The sequence below is a fragment of the Aquarana catesbeiana genome, linkage group LG02 (genome assembly GCF_042186555.1).
Source record: "Aquarana catesbeiana isolate 2022-GZ linkage group LG02, ASM4218655v1, whole genome shotgun sequence".
Taxonomy (NCBI): domain Eukaryota; kingdom Metazoa; phylum Chordata; class Amphibia; order Anura; family Ranidae; genus Aquarana; species Aquarana catesbeiana.
This window is the reverse complement of record NC_133325.1, coordinates 154,111,265-154,135,772: the sequence shown is the minus strand read 5'-3', so window position 1 is coordinate 154,135,772 and position 24,508 is coordinate 154,111,265. Positions and strand designations below refer to the sequence as shown.

The window sequence follows — 24,508 nt, the reverse complement described above, 5'->3', positions numbered from 1 at the left end:
AACACGTAAATTGCCAAGGGGGTGAATACTTTTGCAAGGCACTGTATGTTCACATAGCTGGAAGAGCACCCTGGGAGGCCCAAAGCTCAGGATGATCTAATATTGGTCAGTGTCCAGCATGGTGGTGGACTAAAAGTGAGATATGGGTTTGGTGAGACCAAGCATGAATTTATTTCCTGTTGTCGCTATCTGTATGTTAAATCACTGTGGACATGGGCTCTAGGGGTGCTCTGTAAGCACATGTTGGCATCTTCTGGTACAAATATTTTTATGCAAAACATTTTTATTTTTTAAAGAATAACAAAGAAGCATTCAAACTGCCCACGCAGGGGCTTAGAGTGGCAGCGTAACTCAGAGGAAAACCTTACATGCGGACAACCAAGAAAGGAAAACAGTGGCAGTGGTTATGTGCCAAGCCTATAAAGTTAAAGTAGGGTCTAGGAAAATCCGCAAGGATGTCACATGTTGGCATCTTCAAGTACCTGCTTTGCATCTTTGCTACTAATTTTAATTTGTAAGATGCATTATGTGTTAATCTCTGCATGCATGTTTTAAATGTCTCTATTGCCTTGGAAGGACTACATGACTGGAAGAAATACACGTACAGCATCTCACAAAAGTTAGTACACCCCTCACATTTTTGTATGTATTTTATTATATCTTTTCATGTGACAACACTGAAGAAATGACACTTTTCTACAATGTAAAGTAGCGAGTGTACAGCTTGTATAACAGCGTAAATTTGCTGTCCCCTCAAAATAACTCAACACACAACCATTAATGTCTAATCCGCTGGCAACAAAAGTGAGTACACCCCTAAGTAAAAATGACCAAATTGGACTCAATTAGCCATTTTCCCTCTCCCATGTCATTTGACTCGTTATTGTTACAAGGTCTCAAGTTTGAATGGGGACCAGGTGTGTTAAATTTGGTGTTTTTGTTCTCACTTTCTCGTACTGGTCACTGGAAGTTCAACATGGCCATACACTGCACACTGCATCAAATTGGCTGTCATTCCAGAAGGAAGCCTCTTCTAAAGATTATGCACAAGAAAGCCCACAGTTTGCTGAAGACAAGCAGACTAAGGACATGGATTACTTTAACCATGTCCTGTGGTCTGATGAGACCAAGATAAACTTATTTGGTTCAGATGGTGTCAAGCCTATTTGGCGGCAACCAGGTGAGGAGTACAAAGACAAGTGTGTCTTGCCTACAGTCAAGCATGGTGGTGCGAGTGTCATGGTCTGGGGCTGCATGAGTGCTGCCGGCACTGGGGAGCTACAGTTGAATGGCAACATGTACTGTGACATACTGATGCAGGGCATGATCCCCTCCCTTCGAAAACTGGGCTGCAGGGCAGTATTCCAACATAACGACCCCAAACACACCTCCAAGATGACCACTGCCTTGCTAAAGAAGCTGAGGGTAAAGGTGATGGACTGGCAAAGCATGTCTCCAGATCTAAACCCTATTGAGCATTTGTGGGGCACCCACAAACAGAAGGTGTTGGAGCGCAAGGTCTCTAACCTCCACCAGCTCCATGATTTCGTCATGGAAGAGGACTCCAGTGGCAACCTGTGAAGCTCTGGTGAACGCCATGCCCAGGAGGGTTAAGGCAGTGCTGGAAAATAATGGTGGTCACACAAAATATTGACACTTTGGGCCCAATTTGGAAATTTTCACTTAGGGGTGTACTCACTTTTGTTGCCAGTGGTTTAGAAAAAATGGCTGTGTGTTGAGTTATTTTGAGGGGACAGCAAATTTACACTGTTATACAAGCTGTACACTCACTACTTTACATTGTAGAAAAGTGTCATTTCTTTAGTGTTGTCACATGAAAAGATATAATAAAATATTTACAAAGATGTGAGGGGTGTACTCACTTTTGTGAGATAATGTATTTTAAGGCTGTTTTTTGTTATTTTCTATGAGATAAAATAGTAAAGATGCTTGCATTTAAAACAGCTATCTAACCAATGATCTTGATATACCACTAGGTATCTTGGCTTTACTAAAGCTGTAGTGTACTGTACCTTGTTTTGTGTATGCTGTTTTCTCTATATACTGTATCTCTAAGCCAGATGAGAGCCAAGATCTCAGAAATCTGTCCAGCTTAATATCCCTAACAGATGCACCAGATTTTGCAATTTCCAGTTTTAGTAAATCAACCACTATGTGCCTATTTTGGCTTTATGAGTGTATATGTTCTAATTGTTAATTATTTTCTCAGCAAACTATTTGATTGTAACAGAATATAGAAAACGCAATTATTTTAATAATGGCTTATACAGACTGTTTAAAGTCATGCATGGCATGTAAATATGTCTGAAAATAGCTAATAAATATACCGTATTTATTGGCATATAACATGCACTTTTTTCCCCTTAAAATCAGGGGGAAATCGTGGGTGCATGTTATAGGCCGATCCCCGCCAATTTTGTTCTGATCGGAGCGATCGGCGCTATTGCCGCGATCGCCGCTGACATACACAGCTGTGTGTAAATTCAAATATGGCGCAGAGACTGCAGGGACTCGTTGGAGCCGAGATACACATACCCGAGTATCTTCGGCTTTTCTCGGCGCCGCTCACAGTCACGCCCAGTCCCGCCATTGGACCTGTGTTATGTCCATCATAGGGCGGGACTGGGCATGACTGTAAGCGGCACCGAGAAAAGCTGAGGATACTCGGGTATGTGTATCTCGGCTCCGACGAGTCCCTGAAGTCTCGGCGCCATATTTGAATTTACACACGGCTGTGTATGTCGGCGGCAATCACACAAGGCTGCACTGGGGCAAGGCTGCACTGAGGCAAAGCTGCACTGAGGCAAGGCTGCACTGAGGCAAGGCTGCACTGAGGCAAAGCTGCACTGACAAGGCTGCACTGGGGCAAAGCTGCACTGACATGGGTGCACTGACAAAGCTGCACTGACATGGCTGCACTGACAAGGCTGCACTGACAAGGCTACAGATGGACACCAATAACGCTGCATTGATGGGCATTTTAATGCAAGTTTTTCTTCCTTAAACTTTACTCCTAAAAGTTTTTTTCCTTAAAATTCCCTCCTAAACTTGGGGTGCGTGTTATACGCCGGCGCGTGTTATACGCCGATAAATACGGTATGTGCATTGTAAACTGTATAACTGAAAAGTAAATTAAAAGCAAACTGTGATAAAAAAAAGCACTAGGATTGTATAAAAGACACATAAAAAAAATAAATAAAAAATAAATTAACATTTAATAGTGTGGACACTTTGAAATCTCTAACATTGGGGCATTTCTTGCATTCCATGTGACAGGGCCACAGTACTAAACTTTCAACTCCATAGCACACAATATCTAGTAATATGAAAAATGCTGCATGTGGTATTTGTTTTGTTGAATGACTATGGAAAAATGGTCCTCAGATCCCCTTTTCAAGTTCATCTAAATATTATATCTTGTTTCCTATGTTAGTCTCCTGAATAAAAACATGTACTCTGCTTCTAATTAGCAAAGTATATATGTCACTTCATGGATATATTCATTTTGTCTAAATGTTGACAATTGACAAGACTTTCTTTCTTGTCTGTTTTAGCGACTGCCACACAAAACACGGAAGTTATACTCCATCTTTGAAAGGTTGATGGTAAGTCTCTGCTAAACGCAAGCACAAACAGGGTCTACTCTACTTTGAAGTATATCTAAAGCCAAGACATTTTATTTCATTTTGGATAGAGTAAGGGAGGGTTCAAATAGTTGTCATTTTTTAAATTCTTTTTGCTATCTATGTCTTGTTAGGGAGATTTCCCTACAACGTCCTGTTATGTAAACTCAACAGCAAGGGAGAGAATATTTTTCCAACCTAAACCGAAATTTTTGGATTTAGTCTCACTTTTATTCCCGGGGGACATTCATAATCAGAACAATTAGAAAAGTGAATCTCCCTAATGGGGACTCACCACACTGCCTCCTACCACAGGCGGCAAAGAAGAGCTGATGCAGCGGCAAAGCATTGCAGCAGATCTACTTTGTGTGTGAATTCAAGCTTAAACAAACTGGAGAAATGCATCTGAATCACACAACTAAGCAATAAAGAGTAGCTTGACAGACTGTACACCCATGCTGATATTAACGTTTTCACAGGTGACAACATATTGTCATAGAGTAGTGGAAAAGGCAGTCTTTTCATTAATGATGCTGTAGGTGAAATATGATTTTTATTGGCTTCAATAGCAGCAAAAGAATTTTGTAAGAAAAAAAGAACTAAAAATTATAGCACAGAAGAAACTAAAGGTATTCTTAGTAGTTTGAGATTATAATATACTGTATATGGGACAGCATGTGTAATGCTGCGCTTTAACACAATTTTATCATCAAGACCCAGAGAAGTGTATTGCATGTCCTTGCTTTCTATAGAAGACAACAGAATGCATTTATCTCTGCAGGATCCTTCCTGGAATCACAGATCTTATAGACTGGCTGTGGCCAAACTCAGTCCGCCACTCATTCCATTCCTTCCACTTATCTTAAAAGGTAGGTAGGTAACAAACAATACATTATATATGAATCAAGAGTTGTAGAATTGTTTCATTTTTTTATTTGCAGATTCAGAAATACTTTAATTCTTTGTGTGCAGTACCCTGATATTTGAGGGCTATATGGTGCAGTAGATAAACAATTCAGCATTCAGCCATCCGGAGGTGCCTACTCTTCAGCATACGTCATAATTTCACTTCTTATTTCTAGCAATAGTATCACTTTAAAGGACAAATATTATGATAGCAACCTGTGCCATATGGAGAGTCCAATTCTACAAAAAAAAAAAAGTATCATTTATAAGTTAGTTTAAATATTGGTGCATTAAAAAGATTTAGGTACCACAGACTATTTTTTCTTTTTTTTTAGGAATTGACCTTGGATGTTTATAATTGTGAAACTCTTTTACTTCCAGTTTACTGTAGAAGATATGAGGGGAGATCAAATAGTTCACAGAATAACAAAGGAGCAATCTAAAACAAAAGCAAATTGTTTTTAGCCATTTTTAGACTCTGGACTTGAAAGTATTTTTCAAACCAAGCTTTAGAGTTTGGATCCCATTTAAAAGACCAATTTAAAGCTTTTATTTTGCTTCACTATGATCATAACATTTCATGTTCTGCAGAGATATATTCAGATGTTTAAACAAATATAGTTCATGTATGAAATGAGCCAAATGTGTTTGCAAATTTTCAGCTAGGAAATGTTGTGTGCCTGTAAACTTGCTAGAAAATTTGACTACTCCAGAAGAGTCAATTCTCTAGCACAGCACTCTGGGAGTGTCAAAATATTCTCTGCTGGCCCAGCTCTGCCTCCCTCCCCTTCACCACCCTACATAACCTTATTTGTAGTAGCCAAGGAAGGAGTGACAGCTTTGAGTCTGCTAGGGCTGCTGATATCATGTCCAGGGTAGCAGCATCCAGCTGAAGTCTTAGGGCTTTGGATGTCTACAGGTAAACAACATGCATAAAATCACTTGATGCACATATAATCTCATGGGAAGCTTCTGGTTGAAACGAAGAGCTCATTGGGTGCTAGAAACAGTTCTGTAAACGTATTGGTCTCCTCTTGTACATTATTCCATATATACACATATAGAAACTTTTTCAGTACTGTCATTTATATAATCTCAACAATATTCATTGATTTACAGACCTAACCTTTATCCATGAGGGCAATAAAAATACTGTGGACAACCTTGTAAATTTTGAAAAAATGGTAAGACATACATAATTGTTCATGACATGTATCCATGTACTGTAATTATACTTTTACTAAAGTGAGACCAAATAATGTCTTTTTCAGACAAACATCTTGGCTATTTTCCTTTAGGACTGTTTCCAATGGTTTAGCTTTTTCTTAGCGCAATCTATGTTTGTTAAAGAGCCTCACTTTTGTTATGGCTACATATATATAAAAGCTTGTGTATATATATATATATATATATATATATATATATATATATACACATACATATACACAGACATATACAGTATCTCACAAAAGTCAGTGCACTCCTCACATACATTTTTGTAAATATTTTATTATATTTTTTCATGTGACAACACTGAAGAAATTACACTTTTCTACAATGTAAAGTAGTGAGTGTACAGCTTGTATAACAGTGTAAATTTACTGTCCTTTCAAAATAACTCAACACACAGCCATTAATGTCTAAACTGCTGGCAACAAAAGTGAGTACACCCCTAAGTGAAAATGTCCAAACTGGGCCCAAAGTGTCAATATTTTGTGTGGCCACCATTATTTTCCAGCACTGCCTTAATCCTCTTGGGTATGGAGCTCACCAGAGCTTCACAGGTTGCCACTGGAGTCGTCTTCCACTCCTCCATGATGACATCATGGAGCTGGTGGATGTTAGAGATTCTGCGCTACTCCACCTTCCATTTGAGGATACCCCACAGATGCTCAATAGGGTTTAGGCCTGGAGACATGTTTGGCCAGTCCATCACCTTTACCCTCAGCTTCTTTAGCAAGGCAGTGGTTGTCTTGGAGGTGTGTTTGGGGTCGTTATCATGTTGGAATACTACCCTGTGGCCCAGTCTCCGAAGGGAGGGGATCATGCTCTGCTTCAGTATGTCACAGTACATGTTGGCATTCATGGTTCCCTCAATGAACTGTAGCTCCCCAGTGCTGGCAGCACTCATGCATCCCCAGACCATGACACTCCCACCACCATGCTTAACTGTAGGCAAGACACACTTGTACTCCTTACCTGGTTGCCACCACACACGCTTCACGCCATCTGAACTAAATAAGTTTATCTTGGTATTATCAGACCACAGGACATGGTTCCAGTAATGTCCTTAGTCTGCTTGTCTTCAGCTAACTGTTTGCAGCTTTCTTGTGCATCATCTTTAGTAGAGACTTCCTTCTGGAATGACAGCTATGCAGACCAATTTGATGCAGTGTGCGGCGTATGGTTTGAGCACTGATAGGCTGACCCCCCACCCCTTCAACCTCTGCAGCAATGTTTGCAGCACTCATACGTCTATTTCCCAAAGACAACCTCTGTATATGACGCTGAGCACATGCATTCAACTGCTTTGGCCAACCATGGCGAGACCTGTTTAGAGTGGAATCTGTCCTGTTAAACCACTGTATGGTCTTGGCCACCGTGCTAAAGGTCAGTTTCAGGGTCTTGACAATCTTCTTATAGCCTAGGGCCTAGGCCATCTTTATGTACAGCGACAATTCTTTTTTTAAATCCTCAGAAAGTACTTTGCCATGAGGTGCTATGTCTAACTTCCAATGACCCCATTCACACCTGAGACCTTGTAACACTAAAAAGTCACATGACACCGGGGAGGGAAAATGGCTAATTGGGCCCAATTTGGACATTTTCACTCAGGGGTGTACTCACATTTGTTGCCAGCTGTTTAGACATTAATGGGTGCATGTTGAGTTATTTTGAGAGGACAGCAAATTTACATTGTTATACAGGCCGTACACTCGCTACTTTACATTGTAGCAAAGTGTCATTTCTTCAGTGTTGTCACATGAACAGATATAATAAAATATTTACAAAAATGTGAGGGGTGTACTCACTTTTGTGAGATACTGTATTTTAAGGCTGTTTTTTGTTATGTTCTATGACAGGGATCCTCAAACTACGGCCCTCCAGCTGTTGCGGAACTACACATCCCATGAGGCATTGTAAAACTCTGACATTCACAGACATGACTAGGCATGATGGGAATTGTAGTTCCTGAACAACTGGAGGGCCATAGTTTGAAGACCCCTGTTCTATGAGATAAAATAGTACTTTTGTGAGATACTGTACATACGTACAGTATATATATATATATATATATATATAATTTTATTTTAATGTTAAAGTATCTCTAATACAATATTTTAATTCAATTAACATCCATTTATTATTTTTAACTTTTGTAGCGCATGATTGCAAAGACCATACGGATATTTCACAGTTATCGAAGCCAGAGCTACAGTAAGTACAATTGGTTAGGAATACAGTGCTAAATGTATTCAAGCAAAAGGTTCAAATGACTGAGGGTGTGATTGACACAATTCCTGCTATTTATACCACACATCAATTTACCTTTACTTTTCTTTTTAAAAAATCGCATAAAAAAAATTACTAATTGTATTTCTCCAACCATATTCCAATGTACAGCCACAGTAAATTTTGGAGCTTAAATGGGCAATCCAATGTAATAGAATGGCTATGAATAAGCGCCATGATGGGGCGTGAAACATGTTAGCTATCTGTCCTGTTCCTATCTGTAGATGAGGTGACTGCTTTTGGATTTTATTTCTTCATATCAATAAAGATGCCTTCTATGGTGTGCGGCCCTCCAGGATTTTTTTCTTTCCTCAAGCTTGTGCAGAGCCAGCACCTGTGAGTTCCATTAGGGCAGGTGTCTTGATAGGGATTTGAGAGATTGGAGCGGCAATCTTTTGCTTATGGTTAGGAATGCAGTGCTGAATGTATTCAAGCAAAAGGTTCAAATGACTGAGGGTGTGGTTGACACAATTCCTGCTATTTATACCACACTTTAATTTACCTTTACTTTTCTTTTTAAAAAATCGCATAAAAAACATTACTAATTGTACTTCTCCAACCATATTCCAATGTACAGCCACAGTAAATTTTGGAGCTTAAATGGGCAATCTAATATAATAGAACATATACAAAGTAAACAACATGATAGCACATATACAATACAAAGTGGTATTACCAACTGCTACCGTGTTTCCCCGAAAATAAGACCTACCCTGAAAATAAGCCCTACTGTGATTTTCAGGGAGGGCTGCAATATAAGCCCTACCCCGAAAATAAGTCCTAGTTTGGAAGGGTTGTGAAGTCCTAAAATGCATTGTATTACAGTGTTGTTTGGTCTAGACTGTGTATGTTTCTGTCATCTGTTTGTGGTAAATACCTTCGGCATTCAGCTGATCCCCCGCTGCGCTCCTCCTCTGTCAGCTGTCAGCAGGGGATCTCGCCCCCCCCCCCCCCTCTGCAGTGCTCGGAGCAGGGAAGACCGATAAGTCGGGCTATGGAAGCACCGAGCAGTGCTGTAGGGAGGTACAGTGTTTGTCACAGGTGGATTGCAGAGACATGCACAGTTTACATTGTATAGTGCTGTAATGCAGTGCATTTTAGGATTTTACAGTCTCTTTTTACTCAGATCCACTGGCAACTGGGAATTCCTGACAGGCAGGGAAGGAGATGGGGAGAGAAGACAATTTTGTTGCCAAAATTACTTTAAGACCCAGGCTTATTTTCGGGGAAACACGGTAGCTGTCAAACCCTACAACCTTGTCTGTTGTAAAAGAACATCAACGATCAAGGATACATGGTTGTAGGGTTTGACAGCTAGTAGCTGGGAATACCACTTTGTATTGTATATGTGATGTACATTGAAATATGATTGGAGAAGTACAATTACTAAGGTTTTTATGTGATTTTTAAAAAGAAAAAAAAAGCAGAAAGCAATAATAAAGAATGATTTATTTTTAACTGTAGTATTGTTGTATTGGTTGACTTCAAAGTCCGCAAAAAGAGAGGTATATTTAAGTGTGGTACAGTGCTGAATGTATACATGACAAAAACTTGTAAAACCTTGCTAGAAGGCATAAATTGGGATAAAATCTTAGGAACAAAGAACATGATGGGTTTGCGTTAAGAGCATATTAAATAAGGGCATTAGCCAATGTATCCCATTGGGTAATAAATTTAAAGAGCGAACAAAAATCCTGGATGGCTTAACTCCAATGTAAAAATGCATATAAAAGCAAAGGAGAAGGCCTTCAAAAAATACAAGGTTGAGGGATCATCATCAGCATTCAGACTTTATAAAGAATGCAACAAGAAATGTAAGGGTGCAATAAGGACGGCTAAAATAGAACATGAAAGACACGTAGCGGAGGAGAGCAAAAAAAATCCCAAGAAATTCTTTATGTATGTAAATAGTAAAAAAGGGAGGACAGACCATATTGGCCCCATAAAGAATGAGGAAGGACATCTGGTTGCAAAGGATGGGGAGATGGCGAAGGTATTGAATTTATTCTTCTCCTCAGTCTTCACGAGGGAATCGAGGGGATTCAGTAACCAAAACTGCAGTGTTTATCCTCATGACACATCACAGGAAGCAACTCCATGGTTAACAGAGGACAGAATTAAAATTAGACTTTGGAAACTTAACATTAATAAAGCACCGGGACCAGATGGCTTGCAGCCGAGGGTACTCAGTCAAGTAATTGCCAGACCATTGTTCTTAATTTTTGCTGACAGTCTGTAGCACCAATATTTACAAAGGGCCCAAAATACATCCCTGGGAATTACAGACCAGTTAGCCTAACATCAATAGTATGTAAACTCTTGGAGGGGGATGATAAGGGACTATATACAAGATTTTAGTAATGAGAGCGGGGTTTCATTAGCAGTAATCAGCATGGATTCATGAAAAATCTTTCTTGCTAAACCAATCTATTAACTTTCTATGAGGAGGTGAGTTTCAATCTAGATAAAGGAAGGCCCGTAGACGTGGTGTATCTGGATTTTGCAAAAGCATTTGACACAGTTCCCCATAAACGTTTACTATACAAAATAAGGTCCGTTAGCATGGACCATAGGGTGAGTACATGGATTGAAAATTAGCTACAAGGGCAAGTTCAGAGGGTGGTGATAAATGGGGAGTACCCGGAATGGTCAGGGGTGGGTAGTGGGGTCCCCCAGGGTTCTTGGGACCAATCCTATTTAATTTGTTAATAAACGACCTGGAGGATGGGATAAACAATTCAATCTCTGTATTTGCAGACGATACTAAGCTAGGCAGGGCAATAACCAAAAAGATCTGAACAAATTAATGGGGTGGGCAACTACATGGCAAATGAGGTTCAATGTAGAAAAATTTACAATAATGCATTTGGGTGGCAAAAATATGAACGCAATCTATACACTGGGGGGAAAACCTCTGGGGGATTCTAGGATGGAAAAGGACCTGGGGGTCCTAGTAGATGATAGGCTCAGCTCAGATAAGCTGCTGCTAACAAAGCAAACAGAATATTGGCATGCATTAAAAAGGGGATCCATTCCAGAGATAAAATGATAATTCTCCTGATCTACAAGACTCTGGTCCGGCCGCACCTAGAGTATGCTGTCCAGTTATGGGCACCAGTCCTCAGGAAGGATGTACTGGAAATGAAGCGAGTACAAAGAAGGGCAACAAAGCTAATAAAGGGTCTGGAAGATATTAGTTATGAGGAAAGGTTGCAAGCACTGAACTTAATCTCTCTGGAGAAGAGACGTTTGGGAGGGGATATGATTTCCAATATACAAATACCATACTGGTGACCCCACAATAGGGATAAAACTTTTTCACGGAAGCAAGTTTAACAAGACTCGTGGCCACTCATTAAATTTAGAAGAAAAGAGGTTTAGCCTTAAACTACGTAGAGGGTTCTTTACTGTAAGAGCGGCAAGGATGTGGATTTCCCTTCCACAGGCGGTGGTCTCAGCAGGGGGGCATCAATAGTTTCAACAAACTATTAGATAAGCACCTGAACAACCTTAACATACAGAGATATACAATGAAATACTGACATATAATCACACACACAAGTTGGACTTGATGGACTTGTTTCTTTTTTTGACTTCACCTACTATGTAACTATGTAACATCCTATCCTATATATTATTCAAAAATAATTGTAATATACGATTTCACTGGATGCATCCTTCCAGTTTGGAGTTTAGCTTAACAAGGCATGTTCCACTACCAACAGAATAATCATATTTCCCCAGTGTCTGGCCACACCATGCACTTAGCTCCTGTTATCAATATCAGACAGTTTGGTATACTGTGCATTTATAAAAAAAAGAGAGGACTGTTATCTATGACAATCCTTTGCACACATATAAATAATTATGGTATGTTTTACATTTGGAAATCTTCCCTCTTATATACTATGAAGGTACCATCCCATGTATCAGCAACAGTATGTACCAGTTAAAATCTGTGTTTCTAAATACGAAAGAGATAAAGTCATTGTTTTATTTTCTTTACCCATATATACAGTTCCTCTGTCGCCACTTCGATCTCGGTCTCTTCATCTCCTTGAGGATGCTGCTGCAGTCCGGATGTCGGCATGTAAGTTTACAGAATTTTGTAACTTTTTTTATTGATTATAATCATAACTTATTATAAGGATAACATATTTTAATATAGCAGCAAACAATGATGCACACAATCATTATGAAAGCTGTTGATGTTTGTGCTTCAAAAATTATTTTACAGTAATTTACCTGCAATGATCTAATGGAGTTTCATTTAATGAGGTGGAGATCCTTGAGCTTTATCTGTATCGGTGTTTTAAAGGGATTGTGACTGTTTTGGTAAATGCATACTTCCCAACATTTTTAGATGGGAATGAGGGACACCTACTAGCAAATGTATGTAGGCATAGGACATGCCCCCTGCCACACCCCCTTAAAGAAGAATTAACCCAAAATAAAAAGGTTAATTAAATCCACAAGGGCTTTTTTTTTTTTTTTTTTTACCACTACTATTCCTTTATATTGGCTTTTAAAATTTACAAATGCAGCAATTTAGAATTTGGATGAAAGTTTTAGCACTGGGAAACACTTTTTGAAAGATAAAAAGTGCATTTTATATACAACTATATGGATCAGACCAAAATGAGGGACAAATGAGGAGGAATGAGGGACAGAGGGACATTGATCGAAATCGGGGACAGTTGGGAGCTATGGGTAATTAGGTCAGGAAAACAACTACAGTACTCGTCATCTCTGAGCTGCTTCCTGAACTCAACATATGGCCTTATGGTAGAATTTATACTTTTTATATAATTGTTAGTAATGAAGTGCGCACACAAAGAGTAAATATGTAATGATCAAGTTATTACAATTAGAGGCATATGTCTAAGCACTTGAAAAAAATCCAGACTGCATTAAAACATACTTTATGTATAAATCACTTTTTACTCTGGTTTTAAGCTGAACTCCAGGCATACTGTATATTAAAACCACTGGTTAATGCAGTTATATATTCATTAAATATTAAACATAAAATGCTTTTCACATCCAGTTTACTGTAGAAAATATGAGGGGAGATCAAATAGCTCACAGAATAACATAGAAGCAATATAAAAACAAATTAGATCAACTAATTTTTAAGACTTGAAAGCATTTTTCAAACAGACCTTAAGGGTCCATGCATGCTAGGCTTAAAAAAATGCTGCTCCTACAGAAGTTTTTTTCTCCTGCCTGTAGAAGCAGCCGAATGTTATCCTATGTGTCCATGCACATTAGGGAGTTTAGAGGCATATTTCAAGAGGAAACCCATCACCATTGTGTTTGAGAGTATTCAGGCAGAAAAAAACACTAAACGCTCATAAACGCGCCTGAATGCGGCGTTTAGGAGTGTTTGGCATTTTCAAATGTACATTGATTATATTGAAAATAAGCAAAACAAAAAGGCTTATAAAAGCTAATGCCCATAAACTCTCCTAAACACTAGTACAATATGAACAACTATGATAATTTCTTATGCTGCCTTTTCTGCCAATGGTTCTGGCATTTTTTTTTTTTCTGCTCCTAGTGTGCATGGACCCCTGGTTCACACCAGTGTGATTTATCATGCGATTTGACAGTTAAAAATCGCATACAAAGTAGCACCCCATGGCCAGCAATGGAACCATTCAAATCATTGCGACTCTTGTGATTTCATTTAAACTTGCATTGACATCTCTTAAATTAATGAAATCGGAGATCACAATGATCTGCAGCTTTGAAATCACACTGAAGTAGTTGCATTGGTGTGAACCAGGGCTAGGCTTGGATCCCATTTAACACTTGGATCTTGATCCTCATAATTACAGAAAACATTACTTCACTGCAATCAACAAATTTTCTTTCAGCAGAGATAACATTCAGAAGGCAGAACATTAGCTAGCTGAACATTTCCAACACATTTGGCTCACTACAAACATAGTTACATAGTAGGTGAGGTTGAAAAAAGTCCAACGTATGTGTGTGATTATATGTCAGTATTACATTGTATAAGCCTGTATGTTGCGGTCATTCAGGTGCTTATGTAATAGTTTCTTGAAACTATTGATGCTCCCCGCTGAGACCACAGCCTGTGGAGGGGAATTCCATATCCTTGCCGCTCTTACAGTAAGAGACCCTCTATATAGTTTAGGGTTAAACCTCTTTTCTTCTAATTTTAATGAGTCGACATGTGTCTTGTTGAACTCCCTTCTGCGAAAAGGTTTTATCCCTCTTGTGGGGTCACCAGTCCGGTATTTGTAAATTTAAATCATATCCCCTCTCAAGCGTCTCTTCTCCAGAAAGAATAAGTTCAGTGCTCGCAACCTTTCCTCATCACTAATATCCTCCAGACCCCTTATTAGTTTTGTTGCCCTTCTTTGTACTCGCTCCATTTCCAGTACATCCTTCCTGAGGACTGGTGCCCAGAACTGGACAGCATACTCCAGGTGCGGCCGGACCAGAGTCTTGTAGAGTGGGAGAATTATTGCTTTACCCCTGGAGTTAATCCCTTTTTTAATGCATGCCAATATTCTGTTTGCTTTGTTAGCAGCAGCTTGGCATTGCATGCCATTGCTGAGTCTATCATCTACTAGGACCCCCAGGTCCTTTTCCATCCTAGATTCCCCCAGAGGTTCTCCCCCCCAGAGTATAGATTGCATTCATATTTTGCCACCCAAATGCATTATTTTAAGTTTTTCTACATTAAACCTCATTTGCCATGTAGTTCCCCACCCCATAAATGTCATTTTTAAACAGCAATATCTCCTTGTGTGTAGCTCATATATTTGGTTCCAGCAGATAGCAGGTAAATTCTTACTGGTTTCCTTACAGATGCATAGCTATGTGACAAGTAAATTATGGGAGGCACACATAGCCAAAAACGTTTTTTATAAGGAGGTCCACTATATATGAATTTCTGTACCTATAGCATGAAGGTAATCCTTCCTAATGGGACACAAATACCATTAAATACCTGACAGATGCTCTAAATCCTTCCCTTTTTAAAAAATTGTCTCCTATACAGTGCCTTGAAAAAGTATTCATACCCCTTGAAATTTTCCCCATTTTGTCATGTTACAGTCACAAATGTAAATGTATTTTATTGGGATTTTACGTGCTAGACCAAATCAAAGTGGCACATAATTGTGAAGTGGAAGAAAAATAATAAATGGTTTTCAAAATTTTTTACAAACAAATATCTGAAAAGTGTGGCATGCGTTTGTATTCAGCACCCTTTACTCTGATCTCCCTAACTAAAATCTAGTGGAACCAATTGCATTCAGAAGTCACCTAATTAGTAAACAGAATCCACCTGTGTGTAATTTAATCTCAGCATAAATACAGCTGTTATGTGAAGCCCTCAGAGGTTTGTTAGAGAACCTCAGTGAAAAAACAGCATCATGCAGGCCAGGCCAAGAAACACACCAGACAGGTCAGGGATAAAGTTGTGGAAAAGTTTAAAGCAGGGTTAGGTTATAAAAAATATCCCAAGCTTTGAACATCTCACGGAGCAGTGTTCAATCCATCATCTGAAAATGGAAAGAGTATGGCACAACTGCAAACCTACCAAGACACGGTCATCCACCTAAACTGATAGGAGGGCAAGGAGAGCATTAATCTGAGAAGCAGCCAAGAGGCCCATGGTAACTCTGGAGGAGCTGCAGAGATCCACAGCTCAGGTGGGAGAATCTGTTCACAGGACAACTATTAGTCGTGCACTCCACAAATCTGGCCTTTATGGAAGAGTGGCAAGAGGAAAGCCATTGTTGAAAGAAAGCCATAAGAAGTCCAGTTTGCGAGAAGACACGTGGGGGACAAACATGTGGAACAAGGTGCTTTGGACAGATGGGACCAAAATTTAACTTTTTGGACTAAAAGCAAAACGCTGTGTGGCAGAAACCTAACACTGCACATCACCCTGAAGACACCATCCCCACCATGAAACATGGTGAGGGCAGCATCATGTTGTGAGGATGCTTTTCTTCAGCAGGGACAGGGAAGCTGGTCAGAGTTAAAATATCAGTTTGTAAATGGATAAAAAAACTTGCTAAAAGACAGAATTCAGAGAATAGTGGTTAATGATTCTTACTCTAAATGGTCTAAGGTTATCAGTGGTGTACTCCAAGATTCAGTGCTGGGAGTCCCAGCCTGGGACCCTTACTTTTTAATATCTTTATAAATGAACTGATAAGAGGTATGGAGGAGCTCAGCTATGAGGAAAGATTAGAGGAACTGAATTTATTCACTCTTGAGAAGAGGAGATTAAGGGGGGATATGATCACCATGTATAAATATATAAGGGGTCCATAAAGTGAACTTGGTGTTGAGTTTTTCACTTTACGGTCAACACTGAGGACAAGGGGACACTCTTTATGTCTAGAGGAAAAGAGATTTCATCTCCAAATACAGAAAGGTTTCTTCACAGTAAGAGCTGTGAAAATGTGGAATAGACTCCCTCCAGAGGTGGTTCTGGCCAGCTCAGTAGACTGCTTTAAGAAAGGCCTGTATTCTTTCCTAAATGTACATGATATAACTGGCTACTAACATTATATGTAAAATTGATCCAGGCAAAATCTGGGATCAGGAAGCAATTTTTTTCCCTGCTGTAGCAAATTGGATCCGGCTTTTCTGGGATTTTTTTTCACCTTTCTGTGGATCAACTGTGGATATAGGATTGGGTATATGGGATTGTACGCTATTTTTTTTTTTTTTTATGGTTGTACTAGTGTCTTTTTTCAACTATGTAATCTATGTAACTCTGTAACTGTGTTAGAGTCTGTCTTCCAGCAGGACAACGACCCTAAAAATAAAGCCAGAGTTACAATGGAATGGTTTAGATCAAAGCATATTCATGCGTTATGCCCCGTACACATGGAAATTGATCGGACATTCCGACAACAAAATCCATGGATTTTTTCCGACGGATGTTAGCTCAAACTTGTCTTGCATACACACGGTCACACAAAGTTGTTTGAAACTATAAATGGGGCAATAGCCAATAGCTTTTGTCTCTTAATTTATTCTGAGCATGCGTGGCACTTTGTGCGTCGGATTTGTGTACACACGATCGGACATTCCGACAACAGATTTGTTGTAGGTAATTTGAACAGGGTAAAATCCCCAATCCTCACTAAATTTAATAGGTACAATGCCCGACGGGTGTGGAGAGGCGACTCTTTGTACATCTTGCTGCATGTATGCGTTCCTTGATCATCCGATCGAGGGCGAATACTGCTGTGCAAAATGTAAGCACATTGTTTCCCTGGAAGCCCAGGTTCTGAATCTGGGGAAGCAACTGTCAGCACTGAGAAGTCCCTCCATACTAAAGGAGAGCCAGGAACGTACATGGCAGGTGCCGGCAGGGGCCAGCACAGAGGCGGGTGGAGACAAAGAGGTACAGGTACTAGCAAAGAGTAGATGGGTGACAGTCAGGAAGGGTAGAGGGGGAAGTGCCAGGGAGGCCGATCCAGGACTGGAGCATCCCAATAAGTACGCTCCATCGAGTGACATTGGTGAAACTGGTCAGGGACCAGCACTGCTGGAGCTGAGGGACTCTCCTAGCTGCCGGGGGAAGAACTCCTCCAGTGAGAGTGGGGGGGCAGCGAAGGGAAAGGAAAGACAGATTCTGGTGGTAGGGGACTCAATTCTTAGAAGGACAGAGAGGGCAATCTGTAACCAAGACCTGAAGCGTCGAACAGTATGTTGTCTACCGGGCGCTCGGGTTCGGCACATCACAGGTCTTGTGGACAGATTACTGGGAGGGGCTGGGGAAGACCCGGCTGTCATGGCGCACGTTGGCACCAATGACAAAGTCAGAGGCAGATGGAGTGTCCTAAAGAACGATTTTAGGGACTTAGGAGCTAAATTGAGGAAAAGGACCTCCAAGGTAGTATTCTCAGGAATACTACCGGTACATCAAGCCACACCAGAAAGGCAGAGGGAGATTAGGGAAGTAAACAAGTGGCTGAAGAGCTGGTGTAGTAAGGAGGGGTTTGGGTTCCTGGAGGACTGGGCTGACTTCTCAGTCGATAACCGGTACTATAGAAGGGATGGACTGCACCTAAATGAGGAGGGTGCAGATCTGCTGGGAATGAAGATGGCCAAAAAGTTAGAGGGGTTTTTAAACTAGGCAATGGGGGGAGGGTCCAGAGGTAGAGATAGCCAGCGTGGAAGATATTCCAGAGGGTAGTATTGGGGGCATTAGTGGTAGGTTAACCAAAGCACAAAAACACAAGGTAAGTATAGTAGCAAGTCCTAGTTGCAATCTCGAAACACCCAATACGAGGACAATATGCGACCGGTCTAAACTATGTGGCATGTTCACCAATGCCAGGAGCATGGCGGACAAGATGGGTGAACTAGAGATACTGTTGTATGAGGAGGATTTGGATTTTGTGGGAATTTCAGAGACCTGGTTCAACAGCTCTCATGATTGGCTGGCAAACATTCAAGGGTATACCCTATACCGCAAGGATAGAGAGGGTAAAAAAGGGGGAGGGGTATGCCTATAAAGAATAATGTACAAGTAAATGTGAGAGATGACATCGCTGAGGGAGCTAGGGAGGAGGTGGAATCCTTATGGGTAGAGCTCCAAAGGGATGAAGCTAAGGGGAAAATATTACTGGGAGTATGCTATAGGCCCCCTAACCTGAGGGAGGAAGTGGAGACAGATCTCCAATTTGGATTAGCAGCAAGGATGGGAAGTGTTATCATAATGGGGGATTTTAATTATCCAGACATAGACTGGGCGGAGGGAACCACGCATTCTTTTAAGGCTCGCCAGTTCCTTAATGTCTTGCAGGACAATTTTATGGGTCAGATGGTAGACGCACCAACTAGAAATAAAACATTACTGGATCTACTGATTACCAACAATACAGACCTGATAACAGATGTGGAAATACGGGGCAATTTAGGTAACAGCGATCACAGGTCAATTAGTTTCAGTATAAATCACACAAATAAGAAACCTAAAGGGAATACAAAGACACTGAATTTCAAAAGAGCCAACTTCCCTAAACTACAAACTTTGCTAAAAGGCATAAATTGGGATAAAATATTAGGAACAAAGAATACGGAGGAGAGATGGGTTTGCTTTAAGAGCATATTAAATAAGGGCATTAGCCAATGTATCCCATTGGGTAATAAATTTAAAAGAGCGAACAAAAATCCTGGATGGCTTAACTCCAATGTAAAAATGCATATAAAAGCAAAGGAGAAGGCCTTCAAAAAATACAAGGTTGAGGGATCATCCTCAGCATTCAGACTTTATAAAGAATGCAACAAGAAATGTAAGGGTGCAATTAGGACGGCTAAGATCGAACATGAAAGACACATATCGGAGGAGAGCAAAAAAAATCCCAAGAAATTCTTTAAGTATGTAAACAGTAAAAAAGGGAGGACAGACCATATTGGCCCCATAAAGAATCAGGAAGGACATCTGGTTACAAAGGATGGGGAGATGGCGAAGGTATTGAATTTATTCTTCTCCTCAGTCTTCACGAGTGAATCAGGGGGCTTCAGTAACCAAAACTGCAGTGTTTATCTTCATGACACAACACAGGAAGCACCTCCATGGTTAACAGAGGACAGACTTAAAATTAGGCTTGAGAAACTTAACATTAATAAATCACCGGGACCAGATGGCTTGCATTCGAGGGTACTTAGGGAACTCAGTCAAGTGATTGCCAGATCGTTGTTCCTAATTTTTACAGACAGTCTACTGACTGGAATGGTACGAGCTGATTGGAGAAAAGCCAATGTAGCACCAATATTTAAAAAGGGCCCAAAATACATCCCTTGGAATTACAGACCAGTTAGCCTAACATCAAAAGTATGCAAACTCTTGGAGGGGATGATAAGGGACTATATACAAGATTTTAGTAATAAGAACGGTATCATTAGCAGTAATCAGCATGGATTCATGAAGAATCGTTCTTGCCAAACCAATCTATTAACCTTCTATGAGGAGGTGAGTTGCCATCTAGATAAAGGAAGGCCCGTAGACGTGGTGTATCTGGATTTTGCAAAAGCATTTGACAGTTCCCCATAAACGTTTACTGTACAAAATAAGGTCCGTTGGCATGGACCATAGGGTGAGTACATGGATTGAAAACTGGCTACAAGGGCGAGTTCAGAGGGTGGTGATAAATGGGGAGTACTCGGAATGGTCAGGGGTGGGTAGTGGGTTCCCCAGGGTTCTGTGCTGGGACCAATCCTATTTAATTTGTTCATAAACGACCTGGAGGATGGGATAAACAGTTCAATCTCTGTATTTGCAGACGATACTAAGCTAAGCAGGGCAATAACTTCTCCGCAGGACGTGGAAACCTTGCAAAAAGATCTGAACAAATTAATGGGGTGGGCAACTACATGGCAAATGAGGTTCAATGTAGAAAAATGTAAAATAATGCATTTGGGTGGCAAAAATATGAATGCAATCTATACACTAGGGGGAGAACCTCTGGGAGAATCTAGGATGGAAAAGGACCTGGGGGTCCTAGTAGATGATAGGCTCAGCAATGGCACGCAATGCCAAGCTGCTGCTAACAAAGCAAACAGAATATTGTCATGCATTAAAAAGGGGATCAACTCCCGAGATAAAACGATAATTCTCCCACTCTACAAGACTCTGGTCCGGCCACACCTGGAGTATGCTGTCCAGTTCTGGGCACCAGTCCTCAGGAAGGATGTACTGGAAATGGAGCGAGTACAAAGAAGGGCAACAAAGCTAATAAAGGGTCTGGAGGATCTTAGTTATGATGAAAGGATGCGAGCACTGAACTTATTCTCTCTGGAGAAGAGACGCTTGAGAGGGGATATGATTTCAATTTACAAATACCATACTGGTGACCCTACAATAGAAATAAAACTTTTTCGCAGAAGAGAGTTTAACAAGACTCGCGGCCACTCATTAAAATTAGAAGAAAAGAGGTTTAACCTTAAACTACGTAGAGGGTTCTTTACTGTAAGAGCGGCAAGGATGTGGAATTCCCTTCCAGAGGCGGTGGTCTCAGCGGGGAGCATTGATAGCTTCAAGAAACTATTAGATAAGCACCTGAATGACCGCAACATACAGGGATATATAATGTAATACTGACACATGATCACACACATAGGTTGGACTTGATGGACTTGTGTCTTTTTTCAACCTCACCTACTATGTAACTATGTAAAATTTTATAGCAAGCTCTCAAACTTTGTGTGTCGGAAAATGTGTGATGGAGCCCACACACTATCGGAATTTCCGACACCAAGGTCCTATCACACATTTTCCATCGGAAAATCCTATCGTGTGTACAGGGCATTAGAATGGGCCCAGTCAAATTCCAGTCCTAAATCCAATTGAGAATCTGCGGTAAGACTTGAAAATTGCTTACCACAATCTGACAGAGCTTGACCTATTTTGCAAAGAAGAATGGCCAAAAATTTCACTCTAGATGTGCAAAGCTGGTAGAGACATATCCAAAAAGACTTGCGGCTGTAATTGCAGCGAAAGGTGGTTCTACAAAGTATTGACTGAATACAAATGCACGCCACACTTTTCACATATTTATTTGTAAAACATGTTGAAAACCATTTGTGATTTTCCTTCCACTTTACAATTATGTGCCACTTTGTGTTGGTCTAACTCTATCACATAAAATCCCAATAAACTACATTTACGTTTTTGGTTGTAACATGACAAAATGTGGAAACATTCAAGGGCGATGAATACTTTTTCAAGGCACTGTATGTAACTGTTGGGGAAAATTCCCCTTACTTACTCTTACATGTTGCAACAGCCACCAAAACAGGAAGTGAAGGGAAATCTTTTAGAGAAGCAGTTACACATCAACAGAATTTCTAACACTGCCCACTCTATCCAAAACTGAAAATAAAGTTGGAAATGTCCCACTGTCTATAATTACTGGGACACATCTACTGGGCTATGGCTAGTGAAAGTCTAGTTGCAAAAATTTGTGGACTTATTTATGAGCCATGTCTGGGTGATAGTCCATAACGTTTGCAGCTTCTCTCTCTTAAAACTTCAAATCTGCAGTATAAACTAAAGCAAAACATGGTGTCATAGCTATTACAAGAATTTTTTACTTTTTTTTTTTTTTTAATCTTTTCAAAATAGTTTGGTGTATTAAAAACTATTTTGTTGTGTTCTTTCTTACAGGTTCAGAATATTCAGTGAACTTTAGAAGTCCAGCAGCTACATGGGCTTATATCCAGCGCATGAAGGTCATTGACAATCAGAAGCGGTTATTGGAGCTGTCCCGCAGCCTTGAACCATCCTGAAATATTGGAAGTGCTCTGTGGAGTCTGTAGAGATGCACTTGGATACAGGCTTTCTCCAATCAGTTCCTTGTAATCCCTGTATCAGGGGCTCAGGTCATTGGTGGCCTATAGCCAGTCCAACATTTGGACTCTATGCTTTTGGAACAAGCATACTGATTAAGATCCATATTTAAGCCGATGCTCTATCCCATCTTCTAATGACAGACGTTACAAGCTTACAAGCTTGACATTGTGACTTACCTTCACATTACTGTGGGACCTATAGTGTCAAGTTAAATGTTGGACGTCTTTCTTGCTCATGTAAAGTGTTTTGTAGTGGCCATAATATATAGACTTTATTATATGCCATCTAATACTGTGCCAAAGGATCTCCTGAATCAATATTGAAAATACTTAAATGGATAATGAGAAAATGAACAGATATTTTATTAGACTGCGGGATACCTATGAACACTGGATATTGGTAGGAGTGATCGGTCAGTGCAGCTATTGGTCCTAAATAAAATTTATAAAAAAAAAATAAAAGTTTGTTCAACCGTTCCAATTTATTCTACCGGAAAGGCTTGTTATATGAACAGGCATGAAAAAGTAGCAACTGTGCTAATAATATAAACAGCAAACGTTCATTATATTGCAGCTTGTCTTCTATTTTCATCGGGAAAGTTTGCTTTTCAAAAGAACAAGGTCTCTTGCAAATGTATCAATTACAGGGATGAGACAAACCATTCAACAGTGGCAGGGGTGCTTACAATGATCATTGCAAACAAACAAAAGATTTCCCAGCACACTTACCAGCCAGCCTGCAAAACAATCAGTCATGTCTATTAGTTTTGGTTTTAAAACAGGGTCTTGTTTACACTCATTTGCAAATACATGCATAAGCCGTGGTGGCCACATCAAGGGACCTCTGTATATACCGTGGTCCCAACTCTAAAATTTACAGAGCCTCCACAGTTAACACAATAGGATTTTCCGCAGACAAAACCTCAGACTTTTGTCCGAAGGGCATTGGCCAGGAACTTGACTTGCCTACAAACGGCAAGGAATTGTCGGCCAACAAGAAACTAACGTAGTGACGTACTACGAGCCGATAAAGAGGAAGTTCAATTGTCAGGCGCCACCCTTTGGGCTCCTTCTGCTAATTTTGTGTTAGTAGAAGTTTGGTGAGTGTTGATTCGCGCTTTTCATTTTGTTTCTGAACGGCCGTTCGTCAACCAGCCCTGTTGTGAAATCGGAGGAGATAACGTTTTATTTATTATAGGCCTTGGAGTTATTGCTTTGACCCAAGTCCAGTCCAAGAACAGGAGGAGGAGGATTTCTTGGGCCAAAAATTGGGTGCTTTATTAATCGTGACCATTTATATCATATGCCTTTGCTGCGGGAGCTCCAGGAGAATAATCCGGATGATTTTCAGAATTATCTCTGGATGACGGACCCCTGCTTTCACCAATTCTTGGCATTGTTGACCCCCTATATTAAGAAGCAGGACACACATGAGGCTTTTAATTTATTTTTTGGTTGAATAATGATTAGATTTGGTATATTTTCTATATTTTTGGATGCATAGAATGCACTTTTTGGTTAAGTTCTGTTGGCAGATAGCATGTCTAATTTTGTTTTCTTTTTTTAATGCACAATAAAAAAAATTGTGTAGAATAATACTTGGCTATGTGCTTTACTTTAAAATGACAGTTTGTAATTTTTAAAATGCAGCTGCCTACTCCCAATGTAAAATTAACAAGGGACACCAACATAGTTCTTTCTTTGATATAAAAAAACTACGGGATAATGGTGCTGTGGTAACTTGACCAAAAAAAACCCATAATATTTTTGATATCACTAGAAAAAAAGCCTTTTTAAATACGTTTGGCAGAACTCCATCAGTATCACCAGCAATGCAGCTTCCTTATTATCTCATTAAAAGAAGAGAATGTGCACTGCATTTCAAGATTTCATAATTTGCTGCGTCACAAATGTTAATTCTCCATTACGAACGCTAGTTTACAAGACCGACTGCTTCTGGCTCGTCCTTGCTTCCGTGCATGTGTGTTTGTACTTTGGACTTTTGTCCAATGGACTTGTGTACACACGCGTGGGAAATCCGACAACAGACCGCTGCCCATGGAAAATTTATAAACCTGCCAACC

At 40.1% G+C, this 24,508-nt stretch overlaps 1 protein-coding gene across 1 annotated transcript in view; it reads left to right on the top strand.

Moving 5' to 3' along the window:
• RAPGEF3 (Rap guanine nucleotide exchange factor 3) overlaps nt 1-23,984 on the top strand; it is a 184,337-nt gene extending 160,353 nt beyond the window's left edge. The window contains exons 22-27 of the mRNA XM_073613650.1: nt 3,576-3,626; nt 4,426-4,513; nt 5,670-5,734; nt 7,934-7,988; nt 12,082-12,153; nt 22,240-23,984. Coding sequence (XP_073469751.1) covers nt 3,576-3,626; nt 4,426-4,513; nt 5,670-5,734; nt 7,934-7,988; nt 12,082-12,153; nt 22,240-22,361 — 453 coding nt within the window. The 3' untranslated portion in view covers nt 22,362-23,984. The remainder of the gene's footprint in view (nt 1-3,575; nt 3,627-4,425; nt 4,514-5,669; nt 5,735-7,933; nt 7,989-12,081; nt 12,154-22,239) is intronic.
• The last annotated feature ends 524 nt before the right edge of the window (nt 23,985-24,508 follow it).